Genomic DNA, 16,580 nt, shown 5'->3' on the forward strand with positions numbered 1-16,580 from the left:
AACCTTCAGTGTGTTTGGTGCAAATTATGCCTCCACCTCAGTCCTGCAATGTTTTTTGTGGGGGGTGGGCTGTTTTGTTATTTACCTTTTCCTTTCTTGCTACACGTACAGACTCCTTGCTTGTTTGCTTGAACGAAATGAACACATTCAACTTAGAGATGTCTCTATCTTTTGCCTTTTTATGAATGATGACATTCTTTCCTAAAAGAGAGATGTTGTTGTTTGTAGCAGATTTTATGTCTTGTAAACTTGGCTTTTGTTCCCCACGCCAGCCGGTAAACAGTGTGTTGGTTACATAACATACAGTACGCTTCATGGAAAATGAACTGCTAAGACTTTGGAAAATTCTGTGTCAGGTTTTCCCTCTTGCTTGTGTCCTCCTTCCATGTCCGAGACCTGTGCCCTCCACACGTCGCATATCATCCTGCTCGGGATTGTTGCCTTCCTTCTATATGTGCGTCAACATCATGTAAAATGACACTATATCTAATGGCATGGGTATTTGTGAGCGGTGTGCAAGACATGGTGTGAAGTCTGAACATCTTGGAATGATGGCTTTTCCCGACACAGATTGGCAGTACGCAGTTCCACTCCAGGTTTTCCCCCCTGCTGCAAACCAGAGGCTCTCTTGCAGAAAGATCACATGTAAAGCCTTCCCCTTTGTAGTGGAAGAGCGAGTGTGACAAGCTATTTCTTGCTTGTAAACCAAAAAAACAAGAGGGGAAAATAGCGCTATACCATCGCAAGTTGTGGATTTATCCCTTGATTCTTTCTTTTCCCTCGGCTGGATTTAGAGGTTTGCGCTTGTCCGTCCGGACTTTTGCCTGCTTTTAGCTGGAGTTACTTGGTGGAAACGGGGGGCTCGCCTCTGGAACAAGAAAGTAAATCTGGTGCTTGTCTGCTTCACTGGTTATGAATGTTTTCAGCCTCTGCTTTTTATGGCTTGCAGTTTGTGCCTCTTAAAGGAGAAGAGATGTATTTGGGCAGTTGTTTTTTTGTAAACATTTCTTATTCAGCTGACGTTCGCTTTGCAGACCTTGCCAAAACATCTTAAGTGTCGCCTTCTGTCATCTGTCAATTTCATCAAGGTCTGTTTGTCTATCTCAAATGTTTAAAAAAAAAAAAAAAAAAGAAAGAGGGGGGCGGGGGAACTGGTCGTGTGTCAGGTTTATTTTGGGGAGGAAGTTTTGGTGTCGTCTTTGAACTTCACTTTTGTGATCAACATGTCCTCTGTGTCTTGTTTTACATCTGCCCCGCACATAATCTCTTTTGCCCTACTTGTCATTTCCTGACTTTTATTCTGACACGACTATGTTTTCTGGCACCACAATTTAAATCGCTTCTGCAAGCTTTCTATTTATATGCTGGTTGTTGGGCCACATTTTGAGTGAAATGAAACAATGCATCTTGCAGTGTTGAATCATAAATACTAATAGTGGTCTTGTTTGTAAAATTTGCAGAAACGCTTCATTAAAGGCTTGAGACAGTTCGGCAAAAACTTCTTCAGGATCCGGAAGGAGCTCCTGCCTAACAAAGAAACGGTACAGTTACTTATTTTCTTCTCCTTTTTCAACTTACTTTTTCCAAGTTTTATGTTACTATCTGGGTGATTGAACAAGTAACACTGCCCCCACCATAAAAAAATTATTAAAAGTGCTGGCCAAAAATATTTTATAAGGACACGGTAGAAAATGTGATACACCCGCCACCCCCATGAAAAGATTAAAAGTTTGAAATGAAATTAATCTGCATTAGCAAGTTGTGCAGCTGTGGTATGCGTCACTGCGTTTATTGCATTTGTCATGGCTAAAGAGCAAACATGTACCACCTGTAAGTGGAAAGCTTTAATGGGTTAAATTGGGAATCTAATCACATTACATTGGGGGAGTTTTTTCAGTGCAGTATTTTAGAGACCTCTGACTGGTACTTTAAAAGCAGGTAGTTCCAGGTTCCATTGAATTCTAATGGCTGCACAAGCGAGTACTCTTTTTTCCCAACTTCCTCTTAAATGATCATTTTTTTCTATAATTATTTTTATGCAGTAATGTTTGTCGTAATATATTAAGTGTTATTTGTAGCTTGTATCCATAACTTTGTCAAATAACCAATTAGACTCACCAGAATTAAGGACTTAAGAGTTCATTCTTATGAAAAAGCTATTTGAAGGCAACAAATCCAAAAAGTAGTTTTGTTGCTGTCCACTGTCTGGGGAGATGCGCAATCGTGTGCACTCAACCTACAGCGTGTTAATCATCCCAGACTGACTGTGTCACCAGTATAATGGCACAACTGGGTCAAATCTAAAGCAGAGCACAATTAACACGTATAAGTGCGACTACGATAAAAACAAAACATGGCCTCTCACACGCAAACATTGTCCTTTTGGGTTTATTCTTTAAAGTACTTGATTTTGTTTACTATATGATATGTGAATGCTCATGTTGCTCCAAGCTTGTACTCTTTTGACTTGGTGTTGGGGGCGATTATTACTTTTCATAACTTTAGACTCCTAGTCAGGCAAACTTTGTTGTTCCTGTGAGGAACAAAATCAAAAGTGTGGGGCATTCTTACACTGTTCATTTTCTTCTCAGCTGGGAACTGACAATGCCATCTCTATGTCTCATACCTATGTTGTATCTTTGCCCCAAGAACTGTTCAGTGGGATCTTCTAGGGTTGGCAAATTTGTTTGCTCTCAAGCCACAGTTCATTTTCAATTCAGTAAAATGGGCCAGATTATTCATAGAAAATGTATATGTAAGTATGTAACGTATTTATAGGAATTTATTGCTGTTAGTCTTACATTTTTGCTTTAACGCCACATTTTTTAGTTATCAAAGCGCAGTTTGGATTTCTTGAATGAATACAATTTGTCACCGAAACCTTGTTAAATGATTTCTAAAATACATGCCTGGTCCAGTTGATTGGCTATAAACCTGGAGGGGAGTCATCTTGGCAGGAGAAGTAATAGACCTCCTCCAGGTTCGAGGTCTGCCACCGCCACACGGCAGGGGAAGATTAATTTTCCCTGTGCAAATGGAAAATAAACTGCCCTTTAAACGCATTTAAAAAAGAAAAAAAAAAGGGAGAAAATGACAGAGCAGTGTAGTGTAACAGCGAGCAGTGAAAGCTTAGAAGGCTGGGCGTTAGCTCACGGTCGACTTTGAGCAGCCTGACTTGTCGCACACAGAGGCAAACTGCTTATGACTGAACTTATGCTGATCGAAGCGAGTGCCATTTAATACCCGTAGGAAAGCTCTTATTTCCTTCTACCTCTAAAACACGAGCCCAACAGTAATTCTGGATGTTGCCACTATTTGCGCACATACATTTGTGTTACTGCGAGACAAAACAAAAACATTGCATCATGTTGTTTTACTTTAGACAAGATTGAGCTTTAGTGCAGAGCATCAAGACCCTCGGAGGCTTTAGGGGTCCGCTACTCTGTCTGTTCCTACTGTTAAACACTGTTAGCCAAGCCGGCGCAGAATGTTTAGTGTGGCTCAAACAGTCTGGGCTGAGGGCAGAGCACCCGGCGCTGTGTAAACACACCAGGCCTGACTAACACTCAGGAATGCATCATATAAAATCACAAAAAGGCCCAGAGGGGGAAGTGGGTGTGTCGTCTGACCGGCCTTGCTGCCACCATTTCCTTCAGTCCGGAGTGGACGTCAGAGGGAACATGCCAGTGTTTAGATAAGTTTAAATAAGTCAACATGCAGAAACAGCAGATCGAAATAAGTGTCATTTTTGGAGATAAAAATGACAGGAGTAGGGGAACATCAGCAATATCAATGAATTTAAGTTCCGTTTGCTGTTCAGCTCGGTGGACAAATTCAAATAGAAACATTCAAATGTCGAATCATTATCACCAAAGACTGACATGTCAGCGTTCCATGTTTAGTATGCATGTTACTATACATGAACAAATATGTAAACTGTTGAATTCAACAAATCCCTTCTTTTAATATAGTCAATGAGGTGATGGATCGGATATTGTATGTGGAGAATTAGATACCAATACCTGAGTTCAGACAGGTGGTTGTCAATTAAATATTGTGACTTGCACAGCTTCAACACAACAATACACGATTTGAGATTATTATATTAATTCCAAATTGTCACTTTGCATTTCTTTCATTCTTATATTTTGTAATAGCCTTGAGTCTGTTGGTTGACTGTTATGTTGCAATCTTAGAGCCCCAGTGGTCTAAACAGTGAACCATTAAAAAAAAAAAGATTCTGAGCGTCACCTTATTGGTGCTCAGGTAGGCCAGAAAGTGTGGAATTGCTATTTCTTCAAAGAAAAGAGAGCACTGCAGCCCTTGGGGTCGTGTCATTAACAAAATGTCCAACAGGAAAAAACTGTTCTCGACTCAACCTCAAAGCAGATGTTTGCCCTCGTCCAATCTGTTCAAACGTCAAATGAAATTAATTGTCAAGTCCTTAGATCAGCAGCCAGAACCTTGGGCATGAGCTTGATTTATAAATACTTGGGTTGAAACCCTAATTAAAGCAGCTACAAACGACAGACGCCCGGGCCAGTTAGCGGCAGCTGTCACAAGTGGCACAGAACGACATCCGTGTTGTGCAAATGATCTAACTCATCCGGGCAGTGGAATGGCTGTGGGCTGGTAGCTTTCGCCCGTGATCGTATTGATGTTCTATTAACTGACAAGAGGCAAAAGCAGGCAGGGGCTAGGCAAAAGCCCCTTTTTCTGCCTGAAAGACAGCTATAGTTCCCTTTATAATTGCGTTCTTTACTCGCCTTCATGTTGTGTTTTTAGGGAACAGGCTTATCAGCACAACAGGCTCAAGCCTGCAGCAAAATAAAAAAAAAAGACTCTTGTTGTCATCCAATCTGCTTTCATTGGGAAAAGCGCTTACAGCAGGAAAAACACGAGTGCTGATTCTTCAGCTTGTGCATCCCTGACCTATGAAAGCAGAGCTTATTCAGTCATTCTCCCGCTGAAAAGCTCCGCACAGCGGGGAAGGCTTGTCTATTTAACCGCCTTTCACATGCACGCTGCTCTGCCAACCAAGGTCTTTTGCTATTCACTTGATACCCTCTGAAAACTACGAGGCTTAAACTCAAGTACAAAACCTGGCTACAGTATTTTAGTTAATAGTTAAATTATTTGTACGAGTGTGCTGCAGGCACTTTTGAATCATGATACTATCCATCCATTTTCTATACCGCTTTGTCCCCACGAGGGTCGCGGGCGTGCTGAAGCCTATCCCAGCAGTCATCGGGCAGTAGGCGGGGGACACCCTGAACTGGTTGCCAGCCAATCGCAGGGCACACAGAGACCAACAACCATTCGCACTCACACCTAGGGACAATTTGGGGGGCCTACCAAGCGTGTTTTTGGGATGACAACTATGGGAATTTGAGCTACAAACAGAAGGAACAGTACTTATACAGTGCCTAAACACCTGTTGGTACTTCTTAATGCACATTCTACACACCCGCTTTTCTATAGTACGTATTGGCTCTGATAATGTCACGGCCCAGATGGCCTGCAAATTAATCAATAGGGTTTCAGTTCAGAGAAGCAGTAAGGCATAGCCCGGTACGACCACAATTAATCGGACAAGAAAGCACATATATATTTGTGGAACTATAGCTTGATTTAGTTGTTTGTGGTACACACTATTTCAAAGTTCCGTTCTCTGAAATGGCAAAAAGCACACAAATGTTGTTGTACCTCATTTTAACAATCTTCCCTTTTTGTACCAAATGCAGGTTTAAAAGTGGAGTCCAGTAAAACCTCCCCTATCTATATAAAAAATGTATTTATTGCCATGATACAGTATTTTAGATCACGTTTACCTAGCTGCTACAACTATTACCACATCCGGAAATATTTCTTGGACTCTCACCTTGGTGAAACAAAGTCAACTGTAGTGCTTGGTGCCACGTCAGTAAAGCAGGAAGAGTGCCAGTTTCGCCTGCACTAATGATGTTTACACAGCTCGCCATCAGTCACCGTAATCCAGAAATAGTGGTGAAGGCGTTTTGTCTGCGCGCTCAGATCCCGACATTTAGTGCAAAGATTTTTTATTTTCCGAGCGCCGTTTTGGAAAAGGTTGTGGTCGGATTGTGTGCTTGATTATCCATTGTTATCCACTGCTGGCTTTTTACTCCTCCTCCTTCTCGGCTGTCCCACACACTCGGCGGCCCTCCCCCTCCCTGTGCGCTTTTCTGTTTGCTCTTTCTTCCCGTGCTCCTGCCAGTAGCGGCCTTAACCGTTTGGCTTCCTGTCAAAGCAGGGGCCTTTTGTGGCTCTGTCACAAATCTGCCAGGAAAAACAGAAACCATCTGTTCAGGCCTTAGCCGAAGCAGCGACGAGGGTGTAAATGCACAAATTTAGCCGTCGCCCTCAGTCGTGTCCGTGCGCTCGGAACCTTCGAGCATTCCCACTTGGCCTTGCGACCGGCAATCAGCCTATAGATGAATGGAACCTCATCAAGTCTAATGGTCAAAAACAAGAGGGTTTTTTTATGTCAGCGTCATTTAACATGGTGTGATTCACCCCTTGATGCAAATGCTTCTTTAAATACTTTTTGTGTGAGTCATCCCCATCACTCCTATTCCATTTGCAATCCAAGCCCTTGCTCAGTTTCTCAGCCCTGTCTTTACGGAGTGGAAACATTGGCACACTTGAATCCCGTACTCCTTAAATATGTCACACATCTGTTTATTTGAAGGCAACCATTTTAAGTGGCAATAAACGAATGGAATGGAAGCTCTGAGTGTCGTGTTAGACGAGTAAGCCCTTTCTATGTAGGATAATCCACCGACCAGAAAGCTCCTGCAGATGGGAAGCGCTGTAAAAGGCCTCATAATGCCGAGCTTATGTTGTCACTATTTCATGTTCTGCCGAGTGGCAGCACACTCTGTATCGTGCTGGTCTTATTTAGTGGACGGGCGTGGGGAATTATAGCCCAGCAAGCCAAGGCCACTCTGGATTGCTATTCTTTCCGCTTACCCATATACCAATGTAATGTTTTTGTCGCCTGAAAAAGATGTCTGTTACACTATTTTAGCATACACACATTTAGTATCCAGCAGCCTTTCAATCTGGCCAGCTGTTAATTCCCATTCAAGGGCTCAAGTTCATGCCCAGTGCAATAGTACTCGACACGGTGTGAATGATGAAGCAGCGTGACCTTGCCCCTTTGTTTGCCAAGCTGTTGTTGAAGCCGTGTAGCTGTCGGCCTCCAGCAAGGAGGCAGAAAGGCACCGCCGAGAAGAGTCGTTATGGCGCGTGCGCACGCCGCCGCTCGACACTTTTGATCTGCACATTTCAATCAGATGTCACATCAGGACGCCTGCCTTCCTTCCCTCACTTAGCACCTGAGCCCTGTCTGCCCCATGCAGCTGGCCATACTGAAGTTAAAGGAGCCTAGAAAATCACTGCTAACTTGTTTCTACTTGGTTACCACATGCACAAATGCAATGCTGGCCAAAGAGGAGGGATAAATAGACAAGTAGGTTTTGTCGTACAGCTCAACATTCATTTCAAGCAGCCTTGTCTTTCCATTTCCATCCATTCATCTATTCCAGATCCAGCTTGCAAAAAGTAGCTTTGAGCTAGGAGAACTTTAGAGCCTCTACTTTCTTGTAAACAGAGCAGCAGCAAGTGTTTGCAACGTGCCTGAGAAAAGAAAGTCCTCTTGGCATTGTTAAGTATAAATTCAGCTGCCGTGAGGGGAGATCTTATTAAACTAGCCTAAGTCCACTAAGCGAGTAATCATTTTCTGCCAATCAAAGCAGCCGTTGAGAAAGCATGAATTCACTCTCTCGCGTCTGCTACTCATAACATGGAACGGCATTTAATGAGCAGCCACTGACCAATCTCCCCCCCCAATGCATTCTCACAGTAAACAAGACATCAACTTGCTCTCAGTAGTAGTAGTAGTAGTAGTAGTAGTAGTAGTAGTAGTAGTAGTAGTACATTTCACGACTTTCACATTTCATAAAAAAAGGAATTTAGATGCATTTGTTTTCTTCATTCTTATAGTAAACATTTTTTGACTGCCTGTTTTTAATAGATAAAATATGCTATACTAAGAGAGACAAGCTATTGATGCACCCAAGAATCAATGCATTTGCAAATTGCAAATGTTTCCTCATTCGGTCGGCATTAAACCTTTGGAACATTGCTGTTATTTTAGATGGCAAATGGAAAAACATTTGTGGACTTACAATTCAGCCTGCAACCAAACAACGGCTCCATGAATTTGTAATTGTGGGAGGGGGCGTCTTGAGTCAAGTGGGAAAAAAGCTCGAGACGCACAGGCAACATGCTTGTTTTACGATCTGCAGTTAATATATACAGGCGGTGCTTTATTATCCATGATTGCAAGTGTTAATGTTTCATTTGGGTATTGAGTTCCTGACGGACCTTTCTGCAGGCTGGATTTATTTGCTTGCGAGATGGCCCGGCCGAATGTTTGATTAAAGTTCAATTGACTTTTCCAGTGAAGGGGCGAGGAGCCATTTCACTCCCTATTTGTAGCTCCAAAGCGCTGCCTGACATGTTCTTTTGTTCCCATTCAAAGTGCTGGCAGCCAGCAGCGCACTGATCCTAATATGCTCGCATTCACTCAACCTTCTCGGCTAATCCGTGGACAGACAGGGCCACGGCACAAACATGCCCAAGCCAGCCACAAATCCCGGCATGGACTGAACTGCTGCGGTTCCTCACATTGACAATTCTGTATTCTTCATACATAAGTGTTGTTTGTTTTGTTTTGTTTGCCATCTTGACGCTACTTGTGCTTTATTTCAGGGTGAGCTGATTACCTTCTACTACTATTGGAAGAAGACCCCAGAGGCGGCCAGCTGTCGAGCCCATCGCAGACATCGCCGCCAACCTGTTTTTCGGCGCATCAAGACACGAACGGCTTCGACTCCTGTCAATACGCCTTCCCGTCCACCCTCTAGTGAATTTTGTACGTATTTTAGACCCTCTAACAGGCACACACGCGGGTGTGTGGCCACAGACCTTGTATGCGCCAGTGATAGGTATACAATGTGTGCTATCCTCTTGTCTTCCAGTGGACCTCAGTTCAGCCAGTGAAGATGACTTTGACAGCGAGGACAGTGAACAGGAGCTGAAGGGCTACGCCTGCCGCCACTGCTTCACGACAAGTAAGCCGCCGCCGTCATTCATTTATTGGTACTTGCCGGGAAGGCGTCGGCTTCGCACCGCTTACCGCCGCGCTGTAAGACAGATGGGCATCAGATGAAGTTGAGACTAATTTGATCAAATCCGACATGAGGCCAAAGCTCAATCGCTCACCACCTCATTATCCATCGCCTCTCGACTCGCAGCTGGCTCCCGTTTGATCGCACGCAGATTAACGCTGCCACAATGAGGGTTGCCACTAAGTCCATCGCCGCAGCTTTACAGATCTCATTAGTATTGTCATTACAGACAATTTGTCACGTCTTTGTCTTGTTTATGCTTCACGCTGCTGTTTTCTTTTTTTCCCCCACTCCTTCAGCTTCCAAGGACTGGCACCACGGAGGAAGAGAGAACATCTTGCTGTGCACAGACTGCCGCATTCACTTCAAGAAGTACGGAGAGCTGCCTCCCATCGAGAAGCCTGTGGACCCACCGCCATTTATGTTCAAACCTGTCAAAGAGGAAGAGGATGGGCTCAGCGGCAAGCATAGCATGAGGACCAGACGGAACCGAGGCTCGGTGCGTCATCTTAAGCCAACTTAACATGCTTTGTCTGAAAGTGTTATTCATTTTAGCTCTCCGACATGAGGTTCATATGATCCGCTTGTTGTCAATAGATGTCAACGCTACGTAGTGGTCGTAAGAAGCAAACAGCCAGTCCCGATGGCCGAGCCTCGCCTATCAATGAGGATCTGCGCTCAAGCGGACGTACTTCGCCCAGTGCTGCAAGTACTGACAGCACCGACAGCAAGACGGACACCATGAAGAAGCCCAGCAAGGTAAATGCGGAGCAGCCTGCCTTCAACTTGTTTCTTGAATATTTAATCATGCCTGTCCATCTGCGGCCCCAACAGAAGATTAAAGAAGAGGCTCCCTCACCCATGAAGAGTGCCAAACGGCAGAGAGAGAAGGGAGCTTCGGACACAGAGGAACCCGAGCGGGCCTGTGCCAAAAAGTCCAAAACACAAGTGAGTTGCGCTAGTTGTTTGTCTCATCCGTATGTGCATGAACCTCTGGGGCTCATGATTCTTTATTTCCTCCTCCTCAGGAGCTGAGTCGACCAGACTCCCCCTCCGAGTGTGAGGGAGAAGGTGAGGGCGAGGGCGAGAGCTCCGATGGACGCAGTATCAATGAGGAGCTCAGCAGCGATCCTAAGGACATTGACCAGGACAACCGTAGCTCTTCTCCGAGCATCCCCAGTCCCCGCGACAATGAGAGTGACTCGGACTCTTCTGCCCAGCAACAGCAGCTCTTGCAGAGCCAGCACCCTCCGGTCATCCAGTGTCAGCCAAGCACCTCATCAGCTGCTCCCCCTGCACCGCCGCCGCCTCCTCCCGCAGCCTCGGCCCCTTCACTGCCCCCACAGGTCTCCCCTACGGCGGCCTCAGCCTCTCTGCCACCTCAAGCGGGCCCCATGGCTCTCATCCAGTCGGGAGCCTCCCTCCATCCTCAAAGGCTCCCCTCTCCGCATTCACCGCTGACTCAAGCCCCGCCTCCAGGTCCCCCGGTGCCACCGCCGTCATTACCCGGCTCGCATCACAGCCCCATGCCGCATCCGCTGCAGCCCGGCCCCCCGCACATGCCTCACCCTCACTCGCTGCCTGCCCAAGGCTTCCCTGTCAGTCAGTCTCAGGTCCCGCCCCCGCCAATCTCAGGCCAGTCGCAGCCAAGGCCGCACACCCCACCCTCTCAGTCGTCTTCTCACAGCGGAGGACAGCCTCCCCGGGAGCAGCCACTTCCACCTGCCCCAATGTCAATGCCTCACATCAAGCCCCCACCGACCACACCTATCTCCCAGATCCCCACCCCACAGTCCCACAAACACGCGCCGCACGTGTCGGCACCTCCATTCCCGCAGATGCCTTCCAACCTGCCTCCGCCTCCCGCCCTCAAGCCCCTCAGCTCGCTATCCACCCACCACCCTCCGTCGGCGCACCCGCCTCCGCTTCAGCTCATGCCTCAGGGGCAGCAGCTTCAGCCTCCCCCAGCGCAGCCTCCGGTTCTCACCCAGTCCCAAAGCCTCCCTCCATCATCCAGCCACCAGCCTTCTTCAGCTCCTCCACTGCCGCCCTCTGTGGGGGCGTTGCACCCCAATGGGCCGCCACAGCTGCCGTTCTCCCCTCATCCTTACAGCACAGTTCTACCTCCAACTGGCCCCTCCGCTTCCTCATCAAACTCTATGCCGGGCTTGCAACCTGTGTCTTCCTCCGTCCCACCCTCCTCCATCTCCATGCCGCTCCCTGCGTCCGTCGCTTGTGGCGGCTTGGGCACAGGGATCCCGCCCGTTCACATCAAAGAGGAGCCGCTGGACGAGACGGAAGAGCCAGAGAGCCCCCCGCCCCCACAGAGAAGTCCTTCCCCCGAGCCCACCGTCGTAAACACGGCAAGCCATGCCAGCCAGTCTGCACGGTATGCTTTCCTCTCCACTCCAGTGCAAATTTTGATACGATATGGTTCCATCGCACAAGCTCAGATTTTTTCGTCTTACTTTGGCAATGACTCGGAACGTGTGCGACAGCAGTTAGTCTTCAGAATTTACTGTTCTTCAACCTCAGTCATTTCGAGCCACAATTGGCTGCTGGCTAGAAATTATGTAAGAGGAGCAGGGAGATAAATTCCGTTGGAATGTTATTTTGTATTTTTTGCCCTTGAGTGCTTCTGAAACAGCCAGGCAAATGAATGCGAATAGACGCAATCGTTCAGAGTGGAATATTTTATTTGAATGCAAGTAAAGCTGTTTATTTGTATTTTGGTAAACTTGATGAACAAAACAAAACAATCAACGTTATGGATTGACCAGCGGGGATTGAGGTGGGCTAGTTCTGTCGCTGCTCCTAATCTTGATTTTATTTCCTTTTGTTTTTGAACACAGGTTCTACAAGCATCTGGACCGCGGTTACAACTCATGCGCTAGGACCGATTTCTACTTCACTCCTTTGGCCTCGTCCAAACTGGCCAAGAAACGAGAGGAAGCTGTGGAGAAGGCCAAGAGAGAAGCAGAGCAGAAAGTGCGGGAAGAGAAGGAGCGCGAGAAAGAGAAGGAAAGGGAACGGGAGAGAGAGCGGGAACGAGAAAAGGAGGCCGAGCGAGCAGCGGTGAGTTGGCGTGCTTGTTTTACTTTGGGGCCATTTCCTTGCGAACGCTTTCGAAACACGGATGCTCTCGCCTCACAGAAAGCCTCCTCTTCGGCCCACGAGAGCAGAATGGGCGAACCGCAGATGGCCGGGCCCGCCCACATGCGTCCCCCCTTTGACGGACCCCCCACCACTATTGCAGCCGTGCCTCCGTACATCGGGCCCGACACCCCTGCCCTGCGCACCCTGAGCGAATACGCCCGCCCTCACGTCATGTCCCCCACCAATCGAAACCACCCCTTCTTTGTGTCCCTCAACCCCGCAGACCCACTGCTGGCCTACCACATGCCCGGCCTCTACAACGCCGACCCGGCCATGCGGGAGCGCGAGTTGCGCGAGCGGGAGATGCGCGAGCGGGAGATTCGCGAGCGGGAGCTGCGGGAAAGGATGAAGCCCGGTTTTGAGGTCAAACCTCCCGAAATGGACACGCTCCACCCTTCCACAAACCCCATGGAGCACTTTGCCCGGCACGGGGCCATCACGTTGCCTCCCATGGCCGGCCCTCACCCTTTCGCCTCTTTCCACCCGGGCTTGAACCCGTTGGAGCGTGAGCGGCTGGCCCAAAACCTACAGCTGCGGCCGGACATGAGCTACCCGGAGAGGCTGGCGGCGGAGAGACTCCACGCCGAGAGGATGGCCACCGTGGCCAATGACCCCATCGCCAGGCTCCAGATGTTCAACGTCACGCCGCACCACCACCAGCACTCGCACATCCACTCCCATCTGCACCTGCACCAGCAAGACCCCCTTCACCAAGGTAAAATAAAGTCCTGCTTATACACAAACATTACACCCCATTCTCAAAGTATATTCAGCTTTTTCTTTTGGCCTAAACCTTTAAATGCACAACTTCATCCGTTGACTGTTTCATTAACTTTGTGCACAACTCGCTGTTCTCCAGCTCCATGACTTCGGCAAAATTCACAACAGATATTTCATTCCTCAAAAGCTTCAAAAACATCCAACTGGAGTTTGGAGTTTTGAGGTCAAATTTAGATCCCCGTAAAGGTCCCAGGTCTCCTCATTTGACACCGATTTGCAATGTAAAATATTCCTCACGACATCTTCTCAATGCATGGGTTAATTCATGTTCTAGCAAGATTTACTGTATTTTAATGTTGGCTATTATAGTCATGACATTGACATTGTTTCCGATAAAATTTAGATCACTCATATTTTCATTGGCCTCTTTTATTATGACTTATTTCAAAGTCTGCCCGGTTCAAAAAGTATAAACAAATTATCATAGTTTGTGATTTACAAACAAAATGAGAAAAATTCGTATTCCAAGCAGTCATAATGCTTCCTTTGAAAATCACGACCAGTGATAATGATAGTGCTTAGACCTAAGGCGTTGTATGGAACATATTGGTTTAATCATTTATTTTTTAGTTGCCTTCAAATAAATACGGATGAAGACAATGTTTTGAGCTGATGAAATGATTTTGTTGTCATACTAGAATGTTTTAGCTCCACTTTGCACTGCTTTTCTGTACAGTAACAATAAGAGGCAAAACAAAGTAATGGCAATGATTAACAATTTGTGACTTTGTATGTTGAATTCCCATGTTACCTTGAACGTAAGGCTCTGACACCCAGCAGGTGGTGGTGAATGTCTTGTGTGTCCGCCAGGTTCGGGGGCCCACCCCCTGGCCGTAGATCCCCTGGCAGCCGGACCGCACCTGGCTCGCTTCCCATACCCGCCCGGCGCCATCCCCAACCCACTCCTTGGACAGCCGCCGCACGAACACGAGATGCTACGCCACCCGGTCTTCGGTAGGCAACTCTTAACCCCTCATTACGGTACAATCAAAAACTCCTTCAAAACTAAACAAATGCACCTTTCATCAAAAAAAAAAAAACCATTTCCTGCAATTTTGCAAACCTAAGTAAGGCTCGCATGTAGCCAATTCATCAATCAGGATGTTGAAATGTTTGTTGCGCGCAGGAGCTCCGTATCCGCGGGACCTGCCCCCGCCCATGTCGGCAGCCCACCAGCTGCAGGCCATGCACGCCCAGTCGGCCGAGCTCCAGAGGCTGGCCATGGAGCAGCAGTGGCTCCACGGCCACCATCACATGCACGGAGGTCCGCTGCCCGGCCAGGAGGACTACTACAGGTCAGGCCAGCAGCAATCGTAGATTCTTTTCTGCACAATCACTCTGTCTCACACGTCTCATGCCTTTTATTTTTGTCCTTCAGCCGACTGAAGAAAGAGAGTGACAAGCAGTTGTAACGTGTTCAGGGAGCTGGCAGGAAGCTGAAGAATGCAAAAAGGCCAAGTGGATCCTATGCTTTATATTTTTATCCCCCCAAGACATTTCTTTGGTATATAGCCAGTAAACGTGACACAACATTCTGAAGACTCCTGCATGACAAGCTTCCCTGACATCTTTGTGTAGGTGCTAGAACAAGAAGACACACTGTGCTTATCCAAAAAACAATGTGGCCGCTTATGGAAAATAACAAGTGCTATCTTAAATTCAACATTTATTTTAATACGTTGTTGTTGTTTTTTTTTAATCATTTTAAAAAGAGCGACCGCATGGAGGTTTTTTTTCCTTTTTTGGAATTTGTAAATAGTATATATAAACATATACGATTATAATTATTATTATTATTACTAGGTGTGGACAAACCAGTTGTTTCAACCTCCGCTGCAGTTGTGTTGATGCATTATCCCTTGTTTCAGAGGGGAGCACCATGGCATTATTCTTCTTCTTATGATTTGAGCCATTTGAATTGTGACCTTGGTCTGACATTGCCGTGTTAGATTTAGTCCCAAGTAGCCCATGTGATGGTCCCCGCCCCGACCCAAAACCTGTCACACCCACTCATCACACACACACACACACCAGCTTTTTCAGAATGTGTCAACGCGGCATGTTGACCTTGAGACTTGAAACACTTGAAGCTTCAATTCATCCATGACGACAACTACAACGGACATTTGCACTGACATTTATTTTTATCCTCTCCCACCATTGTCATTTAAGCCCAATACATCAACTAATATAAAATGACCTTTTTCTCAACAATTTGGACAGTGCCAGAAGTCTCTTTTTTTTATGCTACGTGAATTTTATACATCACAGGAGCCCCGTAGGACTTTTAACGGTGGCATCCTCTCCCGTCATGTTCACTGTGCTCTGCCAACATGCGACCATCAGGAAGCGTACGTGTGCGTATGATTGTGTGTGTGCTTATGATCGTGTGTGATTGTGTGCGTGCGTGTGTGTCTCACACTATTGTGCGCTTCAAGTTTGACAACTCGATGCACGAAGACTGTTTGACTTGTCATGGATTTCAACAAAACTGTGGCTTATTCGTTTTTTATGATTTTCTTTTTGCCAAATGAAGAAACTGTACTCGCATTTAAATGACCATGTCATAGTTCCTCGGAGCACTATTTTTATGTTTTGCAAGCGGAAAGTCTTCTGACCTTCTCTTACTGACGCACTCTTCATCCTCCCGTCCTTTCCCAAGCGTCCTTTGCCTTTCCCGCCCTGTTTTTGTGTCTCCAAACCTTTGGTGTCCAGTGTTGTCAATGGTTTAGCTTCTCGTTTCAAAGCGGCAGCAGCAGAATGTCCGTTCTGACTGCCGAGATTTCTATATATACTGGTATCTTGAAGCTTATTGTATATATGAGTAGTCGCCATGGGATGACACAATGTAAACAAAAAGTAGAAAGAATAAGACAAATTGTGAGTCCTGTGTTCTCTCCATTTGAGTATTTTGTAATTTTTTTGAAAAATTTGTGGAATTAAAATAAACTTCTAAGTTACACCACAATTTATGACTCGAATTTGAATTGGTGACATATTACTAGTGAGGGTAACAACAATATCGATATTTTCTACTATGAGTTGGATCTTATGACTGACTTTGGATGACAAGGAGGGTTTGCCAATCACATTAATTCTCCAATTTCAAATTCCCTGTTTGGCATGCACAAACTTGGTCAATAAATCTGATTCTGATGACTGTAAAGAAATGTTGGGGTTGACTTAAAGTCAAAAAACACTATAGGCGCCATAGTACCCCTTAAGGCACCCCTACTGTGTGTGTGCGTGTGGCATAGTTCCACTATATGACTGGTGTGTTATATTTCATTATGTTTACGTATTTGTTTTTTGTATTTCTGTTCATTAAAAACATTTTAGGGGTGTTTTGTTGGAGGGGCTGGAACAGATTGACAACATTTCAATTCATTTATCAGCTTGGTCACAGAACAGAGTCAAGTAATTAAGTCA

General features: G+C 46.2%; 1 protein-coding gene across 7 annotated transcripts in view; it reads left to right on the plus strand.

Annotated features, from left to right (window-relative positions):
• Nucleotides 1–16,119, plus strand: part of rerea (arginine-glutamic acid dipeptide (RE) repeats a) — a 116,569-nt gene extending 100,450 nt beyond the window's left edge. For 4 of the 7 annotated variants that reach the window (XM_037272545.1, XM_037272528.1, XM_037272535.1 and 1 more), the window contains 11 exons: nt 1,461–1,541; nt 8,797–8,959; nt 9,066–9,158; nt 9,515–9,714; nt 9,813–9,974; nt 10,050–10,163; nt 10,244–11,604; nt 12,068–13,086; nt 13,962–14,105; nt 14,278–14,446; nt 14,530–16,119. In XM_037272545.1, the coding sequence (XP_037128440.1) occupies nt 1,461–1,541; nt 8,797–8,959; nt 9,066–9,158; nt 9,515–9,714; nt 9,813–9,974; nt 10,050–10,163; nt 10,244–11,604; nt 12,068–13,086; nt 13,962–14,105; nt 14,278–14,446; nt 14,530–14,563 (3,540 nt within the window). In that variant the 3' untranslated portion in view covers nt 14,564–16,119. Of the gene's footprint in view, nt 1–1,460; nt 1,542–8,796; nt 8,960–9,065; nt 9,159–9,514; nt 9,715–9,812; nt 9,975–10,049; nt 10,164–10,243; nt 11,605–12,067; nt 13,087–13,931; nt 14,106–14,277; nt 14,447–14,529 lie in introns of all 7 variants that reach the window. The other 3 variants (XM_037272561.1, XM_037272582.1, XM_037272553.1) reach the window with 2 other exon arrangements.
• Nucleotides 16,120–16,580: the final 461 nt, after the last annotated feature.

The sequence above is a fragment of the Syngnathus acus genome, chromosome 2 (genome assembly GCF_901709675.1).
Source record: "Syngnathus acus chromosome 2, fSynAcu1.2, whole genome shotgun sequence".
Lineage (NCBI taxonomy): Eukaryota > Metazoa > Chordata > Actinopteri > Syngnathiformes > Syngnathidae > Syngnathus > Syngnathus acus.